Source organism: Plectropomus leopardus, chromosome 16 (assembly GCF_008729295.1).
Source record: "Plectropomus leopardus isolate mb chromosome 16, YSFRI_Pleo_2.0, whole genome shotgun sequence".
NCBI lineage: Eukaryota > Metazoa > Chordata > Actinopteri > Perciformes > Serranidae > Plectropomus > Plectropomus leopardus.
In genome coordinates, this window is record NC_056478.1 from 10,652,956 (window position 1) to 10,671,316 (window position 18,361).

At 38.7% G+C, this 18,361-nt stretch overlaps 1 protein-coding gene and 1 long non-coding RNA gene across 2 annotated transcripts; one reads left to right on the forward strand and one right to left on the reverse strand.

The window, feature by feature from the left end:
* Positions 1-871: 871 nt before the first annotated feature.
* LOC121955134 lies at positions 872-17,275 on the reverse strand. Its single transcript, XR_006106604.1, has 3 exons — positions 17,218-17,275; positions 13,522-13,691; positions 872-1,152 (listed from the first exon to the last, which is right to left on the reverse strand). It is a non-coding gene; the product is annotated as an uncharacterized LOC121955134 (long non-coding RNA).
* On the forward strand, positions 5,425-17,390 carry si:ch211-142k18.1. The gene is made up of 3 exons (XM_042502956.1): positions 5,425-5,504; positions 13,538-14,079; positions 17,252-17,390. The coding sequence occupies exons 2-3, from the start codon at positions 13,544-13,546 to the stop codon at positions 17,388-17,390; spliced, it is 675 nt and encodes a 224-aa protein (XP_042358890.1). The 5' UTR covers positions 5,425-5,504; positions 13,538-13,543.
* Positions 17,391-18,361: the final 971 nt, after the last annotated feature.

Consider the following 18,361-nt stretch of genomic DNA (forward strand, 5'->3'; position numbering starts at 1 on the left):
TCTTTAATAGGGAAAATAGGTGAAAGCATGTTTCCTTTACTTTTTTATTTAAGAGCTACATATGAAGATAGTAAAGTCTCAAACACAACTCCCTGCTGAAAACTACACAAAAGTAATCTATTACCCCTTTCCCACCAAAATTAGCACGTGCACACATGTTTTTCAAACACAGGTTAACCTGCTAAAAAAAGGCTATAGACTGCAATCCCATTGCCAGGAGGAGACCTGTGTAGAGGGTGCTACAGTAGACAGGTCTGCCTGCCTGTGTGTGTCAGTGGGGGGTAATGTGTGTGTGTGTGTCCATGCAAGATCACAGACAAGCAGGAGGACAGGTAACAGTCAAAAGCAGCATGGATGGAGGTCTGTGAAAACTTTATGGTGGTTACTTCTCTTTATATATCTATTAATCATTCTGTCTCTCTTTTGGAGCGATGTTTGAGTGCTGCTTAGGTGGAGATGGATGGTAATTAGTGGCGGTGCGTCTTTGCATCTTGCTGGTTAAGGAGCTGAAATTACCCCGTTCACCCAATGGTGTGTTCCCATCGATGCCAATCAGGGACGGAGATGATGAATACCCGTGACTACTGAAGAGTCAATTGACCCATGTGTGAATGCCGATTGTACACATTCCCATTGCATAAAAAAGCCAGATGTTAGTGAGTGTTTTAGTTTTTTTGTGCAGTGAGAACACTCTCACTCTCTGGTAAAACACTATGACTTGTATCCAGCTACTCAATTCCGCTCTAGCAGGAAGGCAACAGAGATAATGCACAAAAGACGCCTCTCCATGCTTCATACTACTCTTCTGCTCGTTCAGTTGTAACTGCATAACCTTACCTCAGTGATTTTGCAACTTGCCACAAGTCGGTTTGTTTATTCAGAAGTTAGCCCACAACAACAATTGCAATGGCAACAGTACACATATAAAAGACCACCGCACTTAACATCCCGCTACGTTAATTTAAAGGGGAATGTCCCTTCCACTCTCATCCTATTTCTATTATATTTCCTCTTGTGCTGAGTGTACAAGACATGTCAGAATGAACATGTATGTCGGCTGGCCATCGGCTGCTTTGTGGTGCGGTCGGGTGCAACTTCATTATGTACTTTGTTGGTGCTTGGTGTTTGAGGTCAGTCTGGTGTGTCAGGGCCCTAGGAAAGATAATATGTCACTGTTATAGATTATCCATTGGCAACAGCCCTAAGTTTCACACAACATTTCCAGTGAACAAATGTCGCTATTTGGCATGTTATAGATTTAAAAAGTAAACATAATCACAAATTCTTGTATTTCCCAGAGCTCCCAAATCTGAGTTGCAACAGGAAACATGGATAAAGTGGAAGAGCACACTGGTTCTGAGCACTAAGAGCAGACTGAACTGTGTTGGGCTCCCAGAGTGGATTAGCAGAGTTTATCAGCAGCCGCACACTGTGGCTCACTCATTGCTGGCATGCTGCTGTGGATAAGTGGCTGCAGAGAGCACTGAGTCCTTGGCCGTGGTCAATAACAGCCTTCAGGGCACACAAGGTGCTGGTCAATTAGAAAACGCTGAAACAGTTTCTTGGTCAATATATTCACGGTCACAGTCTAATCTACTATGTGTTTTGTAAACACTCCAGTGCAATGCCATGTGAATTCACATTTTGCTTCCAATTGAAATTGAAAATGGTGTAGTAGATGATGTTTTTACAAATATGTATAAATTCAGCTGCAATATACTGAGCAAGACAAGTCACAAACTCCCTTAATATCAAAATACATATTTTGAAAATTAGATCGAATTAATTTCTAAGGTCTTGCATACTTAAGATTTTTAAAAGGTGTAATTATTAGGCTTTAATCATCAGAACGTGTCACATAAATTCTCCACGTCTCCAAACAACAAATCACAGTTATGGTACATATCTGCCTAGCAAAGGTTTTAAAAGTATATAAAATCCATTTCCCCTACCGAAAATCCACACACAGGTATGAATGACTGAATTATTATATTACTGAATTATCTGCCTGTTGCAGAATTTAAACAGCTTTCTCCAAAACACCTTTTCCTTCCCACCTAATGGACACTGCTGCATTTCATGCAACGTTTTGCAGAGGTCAAGGATTTTGCCGTGTTATGTGACATGATTTACATTGAGAATGAAAAACAGCTCCCATATGGTGCCTTTCTTCCTAAGTAAAATGAAGCATCTTTGACATGCTACATGCATGTCTAAACATGGCCGAGAGCTTTAACACTGTGATGTTTGACAAGACCATCTGGTCTGCTGCAACATGAGGGGAGCATGTGTGGCTTGAAAATGTTGTTGTCAAGTCTTTTTTGAGAAACTTTTAAATGATGGAGGAAGAAATACCCAAATAATACAATAAAAGCAGGAAATGATGATGTGGATACTGTAAATTTGCTTTTCAATTAAATGGTTGGTTCCATTCATATTATAGGAGGGCTTATAAAAAACACCAGCTGTGGTTTAATAAATTTAACTTAAACAAGGCTGCAATAGTCTGCAAATTGTCACATTGATTTAGATGACTAAAGAGGCTTTCACACCTGTGTGTTTTGTGTCAACCAAATTCTGGTGTGTTTGCCTGATAAGAGCAGTTCATTTAGTCTGATGTGAAAAGCTGGTGTGAACCAAAGAAAAAAAAACACAAAAAAAACAAACAAAAAAAAAAAAAACAGGCTGAGACCAGGTCTCTGTCTGTTACCAACTAGAAGTGGACAGAGACCCTACATGCTAAAAGTGCCACCCAAAAAGTAAATATGTCTCACACTAGTCCAAGACTGTGCTGAGACATTCCTATATCAGATATCTGAATATCCATGACTTAAAATTTGTTTAATCCTCTTCTAAGATAAGTTAAATGTGCCAGAAACTTGTCAATGTTATGTCTTGGTTGCCGATTAGAGGTCGATAAAAATCATAGATCTCCTCCATGCTCTTCTAAAATTCAGCCTCTGGGGAAACATTGTTCTGCAGTAGGTATCATGAATCATTCAAATCATTGCTGATCTGGATTACTGCTTGCCGTCAGCAGCTGTCATGGATTTGTACCTTCAAGATTAAGAGATGAATTTCTTCCCTCTTTTTTTTCTTGTCAGTGAACCCACCCCCCTGTGGCACTACTCTGGAAACATGTGCATTATCTTTTCTAGCATTTTTGGTTATTATTCTGCACTGAAAAGACAAGAACATCTGTGCAGAGAGGGGGAGAGAAAATGAAAAAGATCCCATTTATACCTGGTGTTAAAATGCTCTCTGTGGACAAAGCATTGTCAACAAAACAAACAAGGCTTGGTCATTAGTTGAGAATCTGTTCCATCTTTTTTGTTATTCTAAATTGTAAGCATTTTTATGGCTCTTGTGTAATCATGGGATAAAGTACAATGAAAAGACTGACATTACCAGTAATGCTTACACAGTTGCCACAATAGCTGAATAATGTCAACATTTTGATCCTATTTGGATATTCGTCAGGTATGATTTTTTTAATTCAATTTCATTACATTTTTTGTGTCACTTGCCTGTGGATGTTTTATCACCCTGGGCGGTTTGGATGGTTAAGTTTGTCAGCCTTTAGGTAGAGCTAAACAATAAATCAACCAATAATCACGATCACAATATGAACATAATGACACAGTGTGTCTATGTAAACACTTAATAGATGGGTGAGCAGCCAACTTACTATATTCCTTTATTTGTAATGTTTCTTTTTAAGGCAGAAAAAAAGTTTTTTAATGTGATATTTACTGAAAATTACATACATATAAAAAGAAAGTAACGTTAGTCTAGCTTAATTTTTGCAATGGTAATTTACTTTAGCAGAAACTTTTAGCTTCCCGGCGATCTTCCCCCAGCCAGCTGACACCATGCTTACATTTTTGTAGTGAAAAAAGTAGGTTTTGTTTGAATAATTTCTCCTTTCAACTGTATGAATGAGCTGGTCCTTCGCTACTGTGATGCTTTCAAAGTGAGCATCAGATATAAAGACAAACAAAGCGAATCTCACAACACTTGCATCTGCTAAGGACACCTATATTGTTGGCTTAAAATCCAAATGTTGTCATATTGGAACAGTTTTAGTCCTTTTAGACTAACTCTGTCATCTCCTCTCATTGGCCCAAAAACTAAACAAAAATGCATCACTCTACCCCCTCGGCTGAAATCTGACACCAGCCACCTTGGCTCCCTCAATGAATTTGTCATTTTCAATTTGTGGCATGGAGTAAGTGTGCATGTGTTACCTTTCATTACTTGCAAAATCATGGTCACTTTTTATCTGCTGCCTTTGAACTGTAACTCCTTCTCCGTGGATGATGGGAGGAAACAATGAGTAGTGGTAGTAAACTCTTGGGGATGCTGAGTAGAGACAATATTAATCAATTTCAGAAACGCAGGATCAACAACACTTATACCAGATGAAAGGCTGTTGCTGATTTTTGTAAAAACTCTTTTTTTTTTAAGTCCATTAATAATATTTGTCTGTTTTTAATTCTTTTTAATAAAAAATGAAAGCTCACTATGGCAGCTGAACTATTGTAAGAGATTGTTAACTAAAAAAACCTTAGTATTGGAGTCTGGCTTTGAAGAGAGCACAGATAATTTTCACTTTGAGTTCAGTTTTAAATGGTATGGTTTTAGAAAAAAATCGTGTTTAAGAAGTACCAAATGTAACAGGATGAATTAGATTTGGACTATACTGCAAGAGTTCTGTTAGAGTCTGTAAACAGCTGTTTTGATATAAATTGCTGTTGTTAAATGTTGTCCTCAATCAGTCAGTAATTTAATATGTTCATCATTTTCCATGGAGACATGCAAGAAAAACAAAGCCTTCCTCAGTAATTCAAAGTAACACAGCACTACAATTTGATTCACAAGTAGTCATTTCGTGGGGGAAGTATTCCTTTAAAGCAAATTCAATTAAACCACATTGTTGGAGCTTGATCAGCCCTGCCAACTCAACTTCACAGTGCATTAGAAATCCATCACTACTTTACACTGTCTCGGTTTGGAACTAATACAATCTGCTGGGAAAAGTGCTTGGTGTTGTTTTCTTTTTCACATTTTAAATTATCTAAGTGCATACTTTAGTCATATTTTAAATGGGACCTTTCCTAGAATAAATAGTAAATGTATATGCAGCATGGTCATTTCCCCCTCATGCTTCCTCTGTCCCCCCCCCGAGCCCACCCTCTTGCCAGCCCCTCTTTCCACTGCAAAGAAAGAAATCATTGAGTTTCAGCCTATTCTACAAACATCCCCCTCCCCTACCTTCCCCTCCCAACAGCAGACAGGGGCACACAGACGACCACACTCTCAAGCCAAACCCTAATTGTGTGTGCGTGTGTCTGCATTTTTTTCCCTGACATGAAGAAGGAAACCAAGTGAGTATTTGTTCTCTGTGCCTGTGTGAATGGTAGTGCTGAGCCCTCCAGAATCGTTGTGCCTGACTGAGAAAGTGGAGGTGGCAGAATTTAGCTGTGAAAAACTCCTGGAGTTTGGTAAGTTTGTTTTTTTGTGGATTTATAAAACTTTAGTTATAGGGAGTAATAGGATGCTGGGGCTTTCTCACCTGGTACTCCACTCATAAAAGGAGAAAACGTTACAAAAAGCCCACTATTAAAGTTTTATGGCATTTATATGTATTATACAATGATTTAATTATTGTTTGGTTGTAGAATACTGTTATTTATGTGGATGGTTGCTTTTGAGTTTAAGAGAAAGTTAGGTAGAGAAATGGGGACATTTTTCAGTGTCAGATTATGTTTATGTACAGTGTTGATATATATGTATGTATATGTAGAGGTGTGTGTGTGTGTGTGTGTGTGTGTGTGTGTGTGTGTGTGTGTGTTTGTGCATGCACAAACATACCTTTACTGATTTTTATGCTGCTAAATATGTCTCCAGCTTACGCGACCGCCTATCATTGAACTGTACATCAACACTGAACCTTTGAGGCCTCTTTATGCTGTACGGGCGTATTGCCAAAAACCTTGTTGTCATAACAACGTTGGAGTGGTTGAGTGTTGTGACACCTGTGAAACACACCTGTTATTGCTTTGACAAGAGGGGCTGCAGGGCTGAGCTGCAGCTACACCACAAACACTCAGATTAGCTCTGACCTGCAGCTAGGGATGTTGTCAGGGATGAGAATTAAATTCACGGCACAGTTTTATTACTAAAAGGAAAACAGAGATTTCACCGGTAAATGTGCGTCACAAAAAGCAATCCTGGTGTTCATTAATCCATCCTATTCAAACTGCCTGGCAAGTATTTTGATAATTGTTTTTTTTCCATCTGCCAAACAACCCCTTGTGTTCAAATTGTGTACATTTCTTTCTTCTCTGGTCGAATATCTTTTAGTTACACACCGTTTGTCATACAAACTTGTGATCTGAAGACCTCATCTTGGGGTTTAGGAAACTGTAGGTGCTTTCTAAAACTGATATTAAGTACGCCAGAAAATATTTAGCTTGTCTTTATACATAATTTGTCAAATGTAGTGTGCCAAAAATACTACAATGCTCTAATGGATCCCATCACATTTTGCAGTTTCCAAGCCAGCATTTTTTGACTATTCTGACCCCCAATCCTCTGTGCAGCGCAAATATGTCAGTTATAACTTAAAAGTTAAAACTACTTACACTGAAAAACCCAATCGCTAGAAGAAATGTTCGTATTGTTGGTTTTGCAACCCATGGATTAACATTTGTACATTACTTTGTAGTGCATATGTTCATTTTCTGATCATCACTGCTGTGAAGGTGTGGTTAAGTTTAGGCACAAAAATCTCTTGGTTAGGATGAGGAAAAGATCACATTTTGGCTTAAAACACCCATGTCTGGTGGGTCAAATGCTGCTGGGAAATACCAAAATTAAAAAAAAAGTTTCTGTAAAAAAACAACAAAAAAAAACAAAAAACAGAGCTTTGGAGCCACAAACACCAGTGGAAACACCAACTCTTCAGGCGACTGGGCTGAAATTGCAAAGTATAGTTGTTATAGTCCTTACTTATTTATTCAATAAAGGTGGGAAATTGCTAAAGATTTCTTCAACTATTGCATATTTTAATGTCACTATGCAGCCTACATTACTGTAACATCAGTGTTCATACAGGCCTCAGCAGCGAGTAAAAATGGTAAATAAACAATCAGTTATCACGGCACTATTGTAGAACCAGAGCTACTAAACAAGTTGCTTTTCTTTAAAGATGACAAACTAGAACTGAAATATCCTAGTGGTGTTCTCAGTTTTAGGCGGGGAACTTTCCCTTACAGCTGAGTGCCTGCTATTTTAAGCCAAAAGAAAAGTCAGCCTATAAAAGCCACTTCACGATGACAGATCCTTCACAGCGAAGCCAAAAAAGGTCACTACAAGCCACAATGTCTAACACAAACACTGTTTCAACTAAACCATAAGACGCCAGCGTGGAAATTGTGCAGACATTTTCCAAGACAAAGGCGACTGCTCCTGCCAATATGTGATGCAGAGAGGAGCATGTGTGCTTCTAGTTAGCAGGCCATTTAGAGACTGAATTCATGTCACTAACTGTCCTTTGACTTGTGCCTTTTACTGCTGGGATGCTAATTGACACAGAGACAGTAAAGTTATATTTGAAGATGAGCGATATTTCCACTTGGCTGCCTTCTGTCATTAGGCTGAAAGTGTTGTCACTCTATGCCATAAGGTTTAGATTTATATACATCCAAACAAGTGCAGTAAAAGTTCAGAGCAATAAAAAGTTTTGGACATGCAGTTCTGCAGTGCTCCAATTAGAAGATGGAGACGTCATCCAGTATTTAAGTGTTTTCTGCTCTCACCCCACAGCAACTTTCTCAGTAAACTCACCTAAAAGTTCTTAATCTTGTTAACTAGCAGGAGTTCTTAATCTTGTTAACTCATCCAAAGTTAGTTCAACACAAAAAGACAAAAAGATTTGTGGGTGTGTTTTAGTCATTACAAATATTACAAATAATATAATAATAATATAATTATCCTCATAATTATGTTGAATCTTCTGAAAAGTATTTCACTACTGGAGATATGGACTTTTAATAAAACTGGGATATCTCTGCAGAACAAAGACACAAAAACTTGTGAAATTGGTGTTACATGAACCAAAGAGAACAGAGAAAAAGGACATTTTTGCTCTTCAACTACCAGAATGCACTGGGCCACACTAGACCAATAAATGCTTCTGGTGGTGGGTAACTCAAACTTGAACATGTGAAACAATTGCAACCAGCCAGCAAGAAATGATCTCATATTGCACTTGAACGGCAAGCTAAAACATGTTTCTGAAAACATTTAAGGCGAGAAAAATGTGCTGCAGAGTCCGATGCAGAATCTTGGTTTGTTTTTGATCAACTCTGCTTAGATTTACCGCTTGATCTCAGTTTTTTAACCTTTGTTTTCACTGTGCAGGAAGCAGCGTAGTGCCCACTTCCAGTTCTCAAAGCTCCTGCTATTACAGCTAAACAAGGCAGTAAAATGTGTTTCTTAGAACATGGGGGGATATCTTAGCATTAAGGGGAGTTTACAGCAGTTCATCGACACATACTAACCACCCATACTTTTGATATAAATCTGGTTGAAAATCGGTGAAGTATCCCTTTAAGATTTGCACACTACATGAGCAGTAGGACAAAGATCGATGAGTCACAGTAAAGCAAAAGATATCTATTAGATGTATATAAATACTTGTCCAAATAACAAAACTATTTCATTCATCATAATATGTGTCATCTCTGGAATAACTCATTAAATCCAGTTGCTCTTGTCAGCCTCTATTACTCACATCATGACACAAAGCTCCTGAATTGTGTCTCTGCTTGCGGTCTGGAGCAGTTTGAGGGTTTCTGTTTACTACTCCTCATACAGCTGCTGCAACATATGTGAGGTCACCATTAATCAGAAACAGAGGGAGGGCGGGAGAGAGCAGCCAACAGTTGGTTGTTTTATGGGTTTGGGCCACACCACCACTCATCTTAAAATAAATAGACAATTTTACGGTGTCCGTTCTAGCAAGCATGACTGAGCATTCATCCTGCGTTTCTCGACAAAACATGACAATAGGTGCGAGTCGCCCAACTCAGATTTTCACTCCAGCAATGAGAAGTCAAAAGTAGTTTCAAGGCTACTGTAAAAGTAAACTGCAGCTGAAACCAAATGTGCTCCGACAGCAGAAAGTGCAATGCCTCTGCCTCACAGGCCTGGTTTGGGTCTTCAAATACATTTCCAGATGCACAGGAGAGAAATATAAATGACAGTCTGCAAAATGATAAAATGACACTGTCACTGTTGGACTGTAATAAATGCAGAGAGAAGGGGCAACAATCTGAGGCAAAACAAACCCCATTTCTGACAAAGCCACATCTGATGTTAGAAAATTTGAAAAAGCAGCTCCCTTACTGTACTCTCATGAGTTGTAAGGATTTACAAGGTGTTGTGAAATGATGTTACGAAAGATCCCCAGACAGCAGCAAGTTACCAAAAACAACATGAACACTGCTGCAATGGGCTCACAACCAAAGTGGAACAACTCAATGCAACATTTTAGAACCATGCTGTTAGAAAACAGCAGACATTTCTATGCAATTCTTCCAGGAAAATTATAAATTTTCTTTTGAAAACCACAGTTAGAGATGTTTCTATCTGAATTTCTATGGAAGCAAGTAATTGCGGTAAAAACTAAAATCTTATAAGAAACTGATATTTAATTTAAAGAATTTAATTGTGAAATTGCAACAGTACTGAAAACTTTGTAATTTGTAACCCTTTAAAAGCCAGTTGACTCGATTTCTTTCAAAAAAAATGAAGAGTGACAAGCACCTTATCAAGAAGTGTCCCAAACATAAGCAAGAAATTCATAAATTAGGTTGGGACTTTATAAAAAGGTGGCAACCAGGTGCCAGACAGCAGCACAAAATCAAGAGGAAGCTTCCAAAATTACACAACACTGAAAAAAAGCAAATATTGCAAATGCCAAGCAGACAAAGCTCATTCCAAAAGGAAAATATGGGGTTAGCTTTCACTTTCATATTGCTGAGGTTGTTGTTTACAAAAAGTAGTCGACAATTCCTGCATAGTTTACCCCTAAACCAATATCAGGTCTAATGATCCAGCGTGTAGAATTTAGTAGCATTTAGTGTGGAGGTTGCAGATTGCAGCAAACTGAGGCTTCTGCTGTGTGCCAAGCATGTAGAACTACGGTGGCTGACACGAAAATGCAAAGTCAGCTTTTCGACTGTCTGCTCTGGTCTATGCTGCTGTAGAACAACATGGCGGACTCTGTTGAAGAGGACCTGCTCCATATGTATAAATGTCCCATTCTATGGTAATGAAACCACAATTTTTGATTTTACATAATTGTACACTAATGAAATCTACATCAATATGTTCAAATTGGATCAGTGAAATTCAGGCACCAAACCTTTGACAACATTTAAGCCACAGAGGATATTTCTTCATTGGACAAGACATAATTGACAGGATGAAGGTTTGATCAATCTTGATCTAAAATATGAATCCACCTATCAGATTTTTTTAAAAAGAAGAGAATTGAAATAAAAAAAATTCAGGTAGGTGGTTTACAAAGAAAATATATTAATGCTATAAATTCAGCGTGATTTACAGTAAATGTCAACATAAAGTAAGTAGATTTCTAAAATAGGTGTCAAAATTATTACAGTGTGTTCCAGATCTGGTAATGTGGGTCTTGATAAAAGCACGACTCCCCAGTCCGCCTAATATGCCTTGAGCAAACTCCAGTTGGTACAGCAGCCTGCGTCTTCGACTAAGTATTCATCTCTGTATTGCATTTTATAACATTATATAGAAGGGAGTCAGTGACATATTACGAACATTCATGAAAAAGGCAGTGTTGGCTGTTAAACCATAAATTGGTATGCAGTGTGACATTCAGAGTGCCAATACAATATTAAAGATTAAATAGAGGCTATTTCTATATTACTGAGAGGTGCAGAGTGACAGAAGGAATACCTACTGGGAAATGCATACAATAAACGTCTAAAGGTCATGAGACAAATTTAAGTCCCCTTTATGAGGTTTGGACTTTGAGGCCACCAGAGCATCATCCTTTGGGCATAATAACTATCCACAGAGATTGATTGAAAAGCTGTTTAAAACATAGAAGCGCAGAAAGTACAATGTCAAACCTTTAATGTAGACTTTTCTGTGCTAATATACCCAATAAAGAGTCTGTGGTTGTTTGGATCCTCAGCTCCATTGTGTAAAAATTATCCCTGATTATTACCGAGAGCAGAGAGAAGAAGCTTTGATTTGCAAAAGGTGACAGTGGACAAATGAGGGGCCACACTTAATATTCCCTCATCGTTCAAACTTCTGCAGCGATATTGACTTTTTTAAAGATGTCTTTAGACATGAATCTACATTTATTTATCTTGGCGTCGTGACTTATTTACTAATTACCACTGTAGACATAGAGTGCACTATGTCACTCATTACATGAATTAAAAAAAGGTTACAGAATACCATACTGTCTTAATAGAAATCATGTTAAAAGTGTAACCTGAAACCAGTTTTATGCACCTTTAGCAGTTGGATGACTATAGCTAGCCTTAATGGCAACAGAGACAACAAAATCTGCAACAAACACATCTAAAGCACAAAGGTTAACAAGCTTTGTGTTGGACTATTTCTTGTTTTGGAGCAGTAACAGTTATTGAGCTATAAAAAAAGTGGTGGTAGTCAGATTTGGTTCATATGTACTTTAAGACAGAGCCAAGCTAGCTACGTCTCCCTGTTTCCAGTCTTCATGCTTGCTAACCTGCTGCTGGCTATACCCTTATATTTAGTAGTAGAGACATGAGAGTGGTGTTAATTTTTGCACTCTTAACAAAAAGCGCATAAGCACACTTCTCAAAATCTTGGACCTTTAAAGGGTAAATTTTGTATTTTTCAACCCCAATGTTATTGTTCCATGTTTTTGCATCTAAAGTGACTAATGAGAAAATCTGTTTCGGGTTATTGGTCTAGTATTGAGCAAGAATGATAAAGATGGAAGTGGATCAGACAGAACCTCTCAGGACACTTTTGCACCGTCAATTTGTGTGCACTAAAATGCTGTTTTTTCATCCTAAGTGTCAACTTATGGAAAAGATCTCAGGGTCAGAAAACATCTCATTTTTAAAAATCGTGTGTGTGTGTGTGTGTTCCTTTTATCATTCTGTGTCCCCTCTCTAAATTTGGACATTTTAGCAGGTCCATGAACACTGAACTTGTCATGAGTTCTTCTTTCCCTGAGCAGCAGTTAAAAGCAGTTGAAGGAGTTTGAGTCGCTGGGTGGATAATTGATCTATCGATCCAGTCAGAGCTGATTAGATCAATGGATGAGACGAGCAGCAGCTGCAGAACTTTTAGACCCAGGGCAATGAACGGTTAAATTTCACTTTCACTGTGCCTAGCATCCTGCTGCTCTATTTGTGCCCATCATGCACTCTGTGCTTGGAGAGTGTGGTGCAATCAATGACAAAACGGTGTATATATATATATATATATATATATATATATATATATATATATACAGTCCAATTGCGCTCCTAATGAACTGTCCACCTCCAAAAATAGAAAATCAATACATGGCCGCAGATGTGTGTGAAGCATGGCGGCTGCCTCAAATAAATGAATGTGTTTTTTTGCTAGTCAATATGCTGTGCAGTGTACTTCTGGAGACATTTTGGGTCTCCAGATTTTGCTGCAGAGTGAGCGCTTTTGACTTTCAGGCTTCTCTTTGGTTCAAGCAGCTGCACCTGTAGCAGCACGGAGGAGGTATTTGGCAAGGAGGGGAGAGACGCTGCTCTTCTGTTTAGAGGCGATGACATTACAGCTCACAGCAAGTTAATAGCTGCCGTCTCTGGCTTTTGTTTAATATCTAGTGTTTGCAAAAAATGTTGTGGCACATTTGCAATCCATCATTAGTGCCGTTAGCTTGTTTACTATATTGCGTGAATGCTGCTGTCGCATTGAACCCCCAGTAAGCCTGTTCAAACATCAAAACTTAATATGGAAAAAAAACAACTAAACAAATTTTGTACTGAACTGCAAAATATGATTTGACTGTCAAATTTCTCAGTCGGGTACAGCCTTAGATTATGGTTTATTTAAAAGATGTGTAGTGGAATTGGCATAGTGCTTTTGAGGCCGTTTCTGGTTAAATCTTTACTCAAAACGTTCATCTCCATAGGGATCCTTCCCAAAATGTTGTCAGTTTCTTATATTAACAATTTAAGCCCGTCAGTGGCAAAAACTAGCACTTATAGTAGACATTAGTTGATGATGAAAACATACCTCGAGCGGTTACATTGCAGCCTGTTTCTTTGCCACTGGCTGAACCTCTCTCATTAGACCAATTTTAAAAAATGGTTGTCTTCATTAGTCACCGAAGACACAAAAACATGCACTAGATAGAAAAAACAAATTTACCCTTAAAGGTGCCTCTTCATCTATTGATCAATTTCACATTAGTTATTCACTCACCTCCTCTTCTTCTCAGGTTACCATGTGGCATTGCTGGATGCCCTTTATCTTGGCCTGGGTATCCATGGCAACTCCATCACTCTGTCAAAGTGGAGACTGGGGTTCAGGCTTTGACATTTACTCTTCGATAATGGCCACCAATGACACATCTCAGACAGTTGGTGATGAGCCTGTGAGGATAAGAAACAATCAAGCCTGGGTCACATCAGCAGCTTCCTCACCGTCACCGTCACCTTCACCTGTGCTGCAGTACGAGCCTCAACCTGACAAGTGCTCAGTCCACTTCAACACTAACACTGCTTGGGCTCGAAGGCTTAAGGCCGAGAAAGAGGAGCTGGCCTATCTGCAGGCCATTCAGCATGGAAACAAGGCAGTGGTGGAGAACTTGGTGCAGTTTGTGGGGGCAGAGCTGGGAGATCTGAGCTATGAAGATGTGATTAAGGAAAATATCATTGGCATCCAAGAAGACCACAAAAGTTGCCACGAGGTGGTCGAGAAGGCTGAAGACGATATGGAAAAACAGCTGGAAGGGGAAGTGCTGCACGCTGGGATGCAGAAGTGAGTATAATAATGTTTTTCAAGAAGAATGGCCCTCGTTCGCGTAACGAAAGTACGGCAGAAACCTGGGTGTATGGTTATTTCCACGCAAAGCTTGGCATTTATTAACGTGGACATGAGCAGAGTCCACGATCACAGCTCGTGTACGCAAGTTTGGGTCAGCATTGCAGCAGTAACTCTGGCTGAGAATTGTTATTAGACCATATTCTGACATCTAAGTTCTTGCAGCCACATATTAATAACTTCAATGTGTATAGTATATATGAGAAAACCACGTTGGTGCGTTCTCTATCACAGCTGGCAGTGTCCTGGCTCTGAGCACCACTGCTGCCCAGCTGTAATTTATCTGAAACTTTTATATTTAAACACTGATAAGCCAAAGCATGTTCATCCTTCATCCATCCAGATTTATAATTGAAAAGAAATGAATAAACTCTGCAACGGAGTACTTATTTCAGTACTAGCAGCCTAGGTGATTACATTTTTACCAGTGTCCAGTTCAAACACAGGTGCCGCGCCTGTTATGAAAGCAGCAGGATACACGCAGCCGCACGCGCCATATTCTGGGTCAATAATAAGCTTTTATATAAATACAAAAATAATATCAGCATTATATAATATATAGGCTAACATAATTAACATACTGTATATGTCAGCTATAGGTCAGTATATATGGTTGGATAAATTAAATATTTCAACCTTAGCTGAAATGCAGTTGTTCACTGTGACACTTTTGACCGTAGCAGTAATTTCTTTCCATACTGAGTTTTTCCAATTCGCTTTGTTATCACATTTCAGGCTGTCAAACAGAACTAGGACAAACCTAGGACATCAGCGTTTTCGTTTCTAGCTCAGAGAAGTTTTCTGCTTTTTGCCGTATTATGCCTCTCTATGCCGTAAACTCTCTGGGCCTCTAAACCCAGAATATATTGAGGCGGGGTGCATAAAAGATGTTGGTTTTCCTGCAGCCACATAAACAGTCACTCATTCGTACACTGCAATCAGCGAGACAAAAATGTTTCATGAATCACACGTGAACCCTATTGTAGGATGATTTCTGCACTCGGATCGTTTTCATGTCCGATTGATAAATGGGGCCCAACGTGTTTGCACTGAGATTCATAAAGGTCAAGGTTAAAATGTAAAGAGAGCAGCAAAAAAAAGATCAGTTCTTGTTTTCTGGAGTACTGAAGATGTAAACAAATTAATGTTGGCAACACAGAAATCTGAGATATAGTGAGTGAAGATCTCTCTCAGAGACAGGCAATCTTTTGGCTTTTATCAGAGCATAGGCGGCAGCATTGATGACTGCCAATTTATCCTCTCTTTCATAATGCAAGTGCCAATCAAAAGAAATGAGCCACAGTATTAGTGTCATGATACAAGACTCCTGCATTGTGTCTCTGCAGCTTATAGTCTAGATTGCTATCAAGCTTTATATTTTTTACAGTTGCTGTAACATACAGTATGTGTGATCACCATTCAAAATGATCAGAATTTCTTTTTTTTTTTTTTTTTTAAGTGTTGTGTTTTAAGTGTACGATATTTTTAATGCCACACAATCACTGGTACCCACCTCTCAAATACAAGGATTTTTTGCTTTTCTCCGTTTTATGTCATTGCAAATTGAGTATCTTTGTATTTTGGTGTATTTACCTAAAAAAGCAAATTGAAGAATTCACCTTGGGCTATGAACATTGTATTTTTTGTTTTTTTATGACATTTCATAAACAAACAATTACCTGAGAAGAGATTATGAGATAAACTTTTATGACAATATGCTCCAGAAGGCGAATAAATCTGAATCCAGTATTTTACACCTGATGGAGCAGCAAGTTTAAAATTTTAAAGTTGAGGTAACAACAGCAGACAAATTCTTTTGAAAGTGCTGAGTACAAAGTACCCTACAGAAGAGCATTCGTATCTACAGATATTATACAAGGTATGGTGCAACTCTAGGGTGACTATTTAAGGGTTCAAGCCAGAGGGGCAGAAAACGCATTGTTTTTGTTTATTTTAATAAAAAAAAAATTGTGAATTCTTGTGAGATGGTACATTGTAGAAGTTATTACATGTTAATCAATTACTGAAGCTGCATAATGCTGCTCCACAAGTGTGAGCCCAATTTGCCTGAGGAGGACGCTATAATCCAACGTCAACTTTGAAAAGTTGTCAGTCCTGTCAGTCTGATTTACCCCAAACTTGGTGCAGATATCCATCTGTATTCACTCTACAACTTTGTCTTAAGAATCATAAAGGTCTGTCTGAATAGATTTTCCATCATTTTGATTTTTTTTAATTCACCTCCAAAAGCATTGGTCCAATTTGTCTCAAATTGCCTGATGATCATTATTTGACCAAGCTTGTCGAGGCTTATTAATATCTCATTGCGTTTTGAAGATATTGACCTATGAACTTTTTAAGAGCATGGCTCAGCACATAAATAGACCTAACTCCAGTGAGCCAATCATCAAAAAACTTGCAGGCAATGTCTACATGAGTACTAACAACATACTCAAAACAACCACTAGGGGGGGCTACAAATATGTGGCATAACAGATCACACTATAAATCAGAAATCGTTTGTTTAATCGTTACAAAACTTACAGGATATGTTCAACAATAATGATGAATCACGTCTGTAAAACTATGTTGAAACTGCTCCAAAAGGGAGAACTACCATTTCTATTTTAAGCTACTGAAGCGTGTCCCCAAAGGGTTTCTGCAACTAATCAATAAGGGGTGATTGCCAAAGAAGTGTGTGGCCCCACAAAGATTCAGTTGTAAATGAATGAGAGTCTGTCTGATCATCACGAACTTGTTAATTATTTTTAATGCAGGTGTCGTAAACTGTCAAAGGCCTCGATCCTTGCAACTTTCTACTTCTAAAGTTTGCTTGAATGCTGAATCGCAGTGTGGCTTTTTTTTCAAATGTGTATTCAAAATGATCCTCTTATTGTCTCTGTTATGCTTTGCATTATCTTTTCCTTTACACAATCTTTCCCATTACATAAGCAGCTTTAACAGCAACCATATGTATTTCCCCTCGTTATAATGTATTTAATGTCGTCAGCCCCTCTTTCACTCACTATGTCTCTCTTTACATATGCCCCCGTTTCTTCCATCCCGTCACTCCACCTGCTGACTTGGACTGGTCGTCTCTCCGGAGCAGAATCAGGGAAGAGTCCTTGGCCTTTGAAGACATGCTCCGTACTGCAGTAGACATCGCCAACAGGCTGGAGATCTCATCGCAGGCTCTGCATGCTTCATTCACCAAGCAGCTGAAAGACATCACAAAAATTCACCGCTAAGGAAGTGTTGACAAGACTCGCTGCTCTCCTGTCATCGTCTAGTTTGATGAGGACTGTTTCCTGTGTGAGACCCAAAAATGAGGCAAATACTTTTAATTAATTTAACTCAGAGCACTGAGATATAACAATGTGTCAAGGTCATCAACTGCATGAATCAACAAAAGATGTTAGCAAAAAGGAACTGTTGGTTAAATTAATATATTTCCCTCTAACCAAAGTAATAGCCCTGTAGCTCATTGAAATATTATTTTCCATCCATGCATTATTATTCATGGAATTGGGTGAGGTCAACTGTGGTAGCAGTATGTGTTGCAGGTTTAAGCCAAGTTGAGTGTTTATGGATCAAATTAGATTGGCCTTCAGAGGCACAACATAATGACTCTGTTAGTCTTTTCCAGAGGAAGCTATGGATCGGCCATCTGGTTCCAGGGTGAGGATGGAGGTTAGGACACAGTTAGGATAACTGTGCGTTCCAATAGACATTTTGTCTTTGCGAGACTGCAATGCATATTTATAGAGCATTGTAATCTCTTGTTTGGAGAAAAACTATGCAATAACTCAGCCCAGTTGCCAGAAGAAAATGTTGGCATTCTACTTTAAGCAATCTGCAGAAATGTTAAATTGGTACTTTTCATAGGTATCACATCAGCGTTTATACAGTGATGTAGTATATGAGCTGACTTTATCATTGTGAGGCGGAGGGGATGGTGGATTTAATTACATGGATTTAATCACATTTAATTTTAATCTTTACGTCAATCCACAGGCAATTTGGCAGCTGAAATGTAGCTTCCTCATATCTCTCTTTTTAAACACCACACACATGCTATTAAGGGGGTAGCACAGGAGCCTGGAGCAGTTGGGGGTTTAGTGCCTTGCTCAAGAGTTGTGACTTAATTTTGCAGCTTTGGAGGTTGCCGATTGTGTGATAACTAGGCGAGACAATTACCGAGCTGTAGACCACTGTCGAG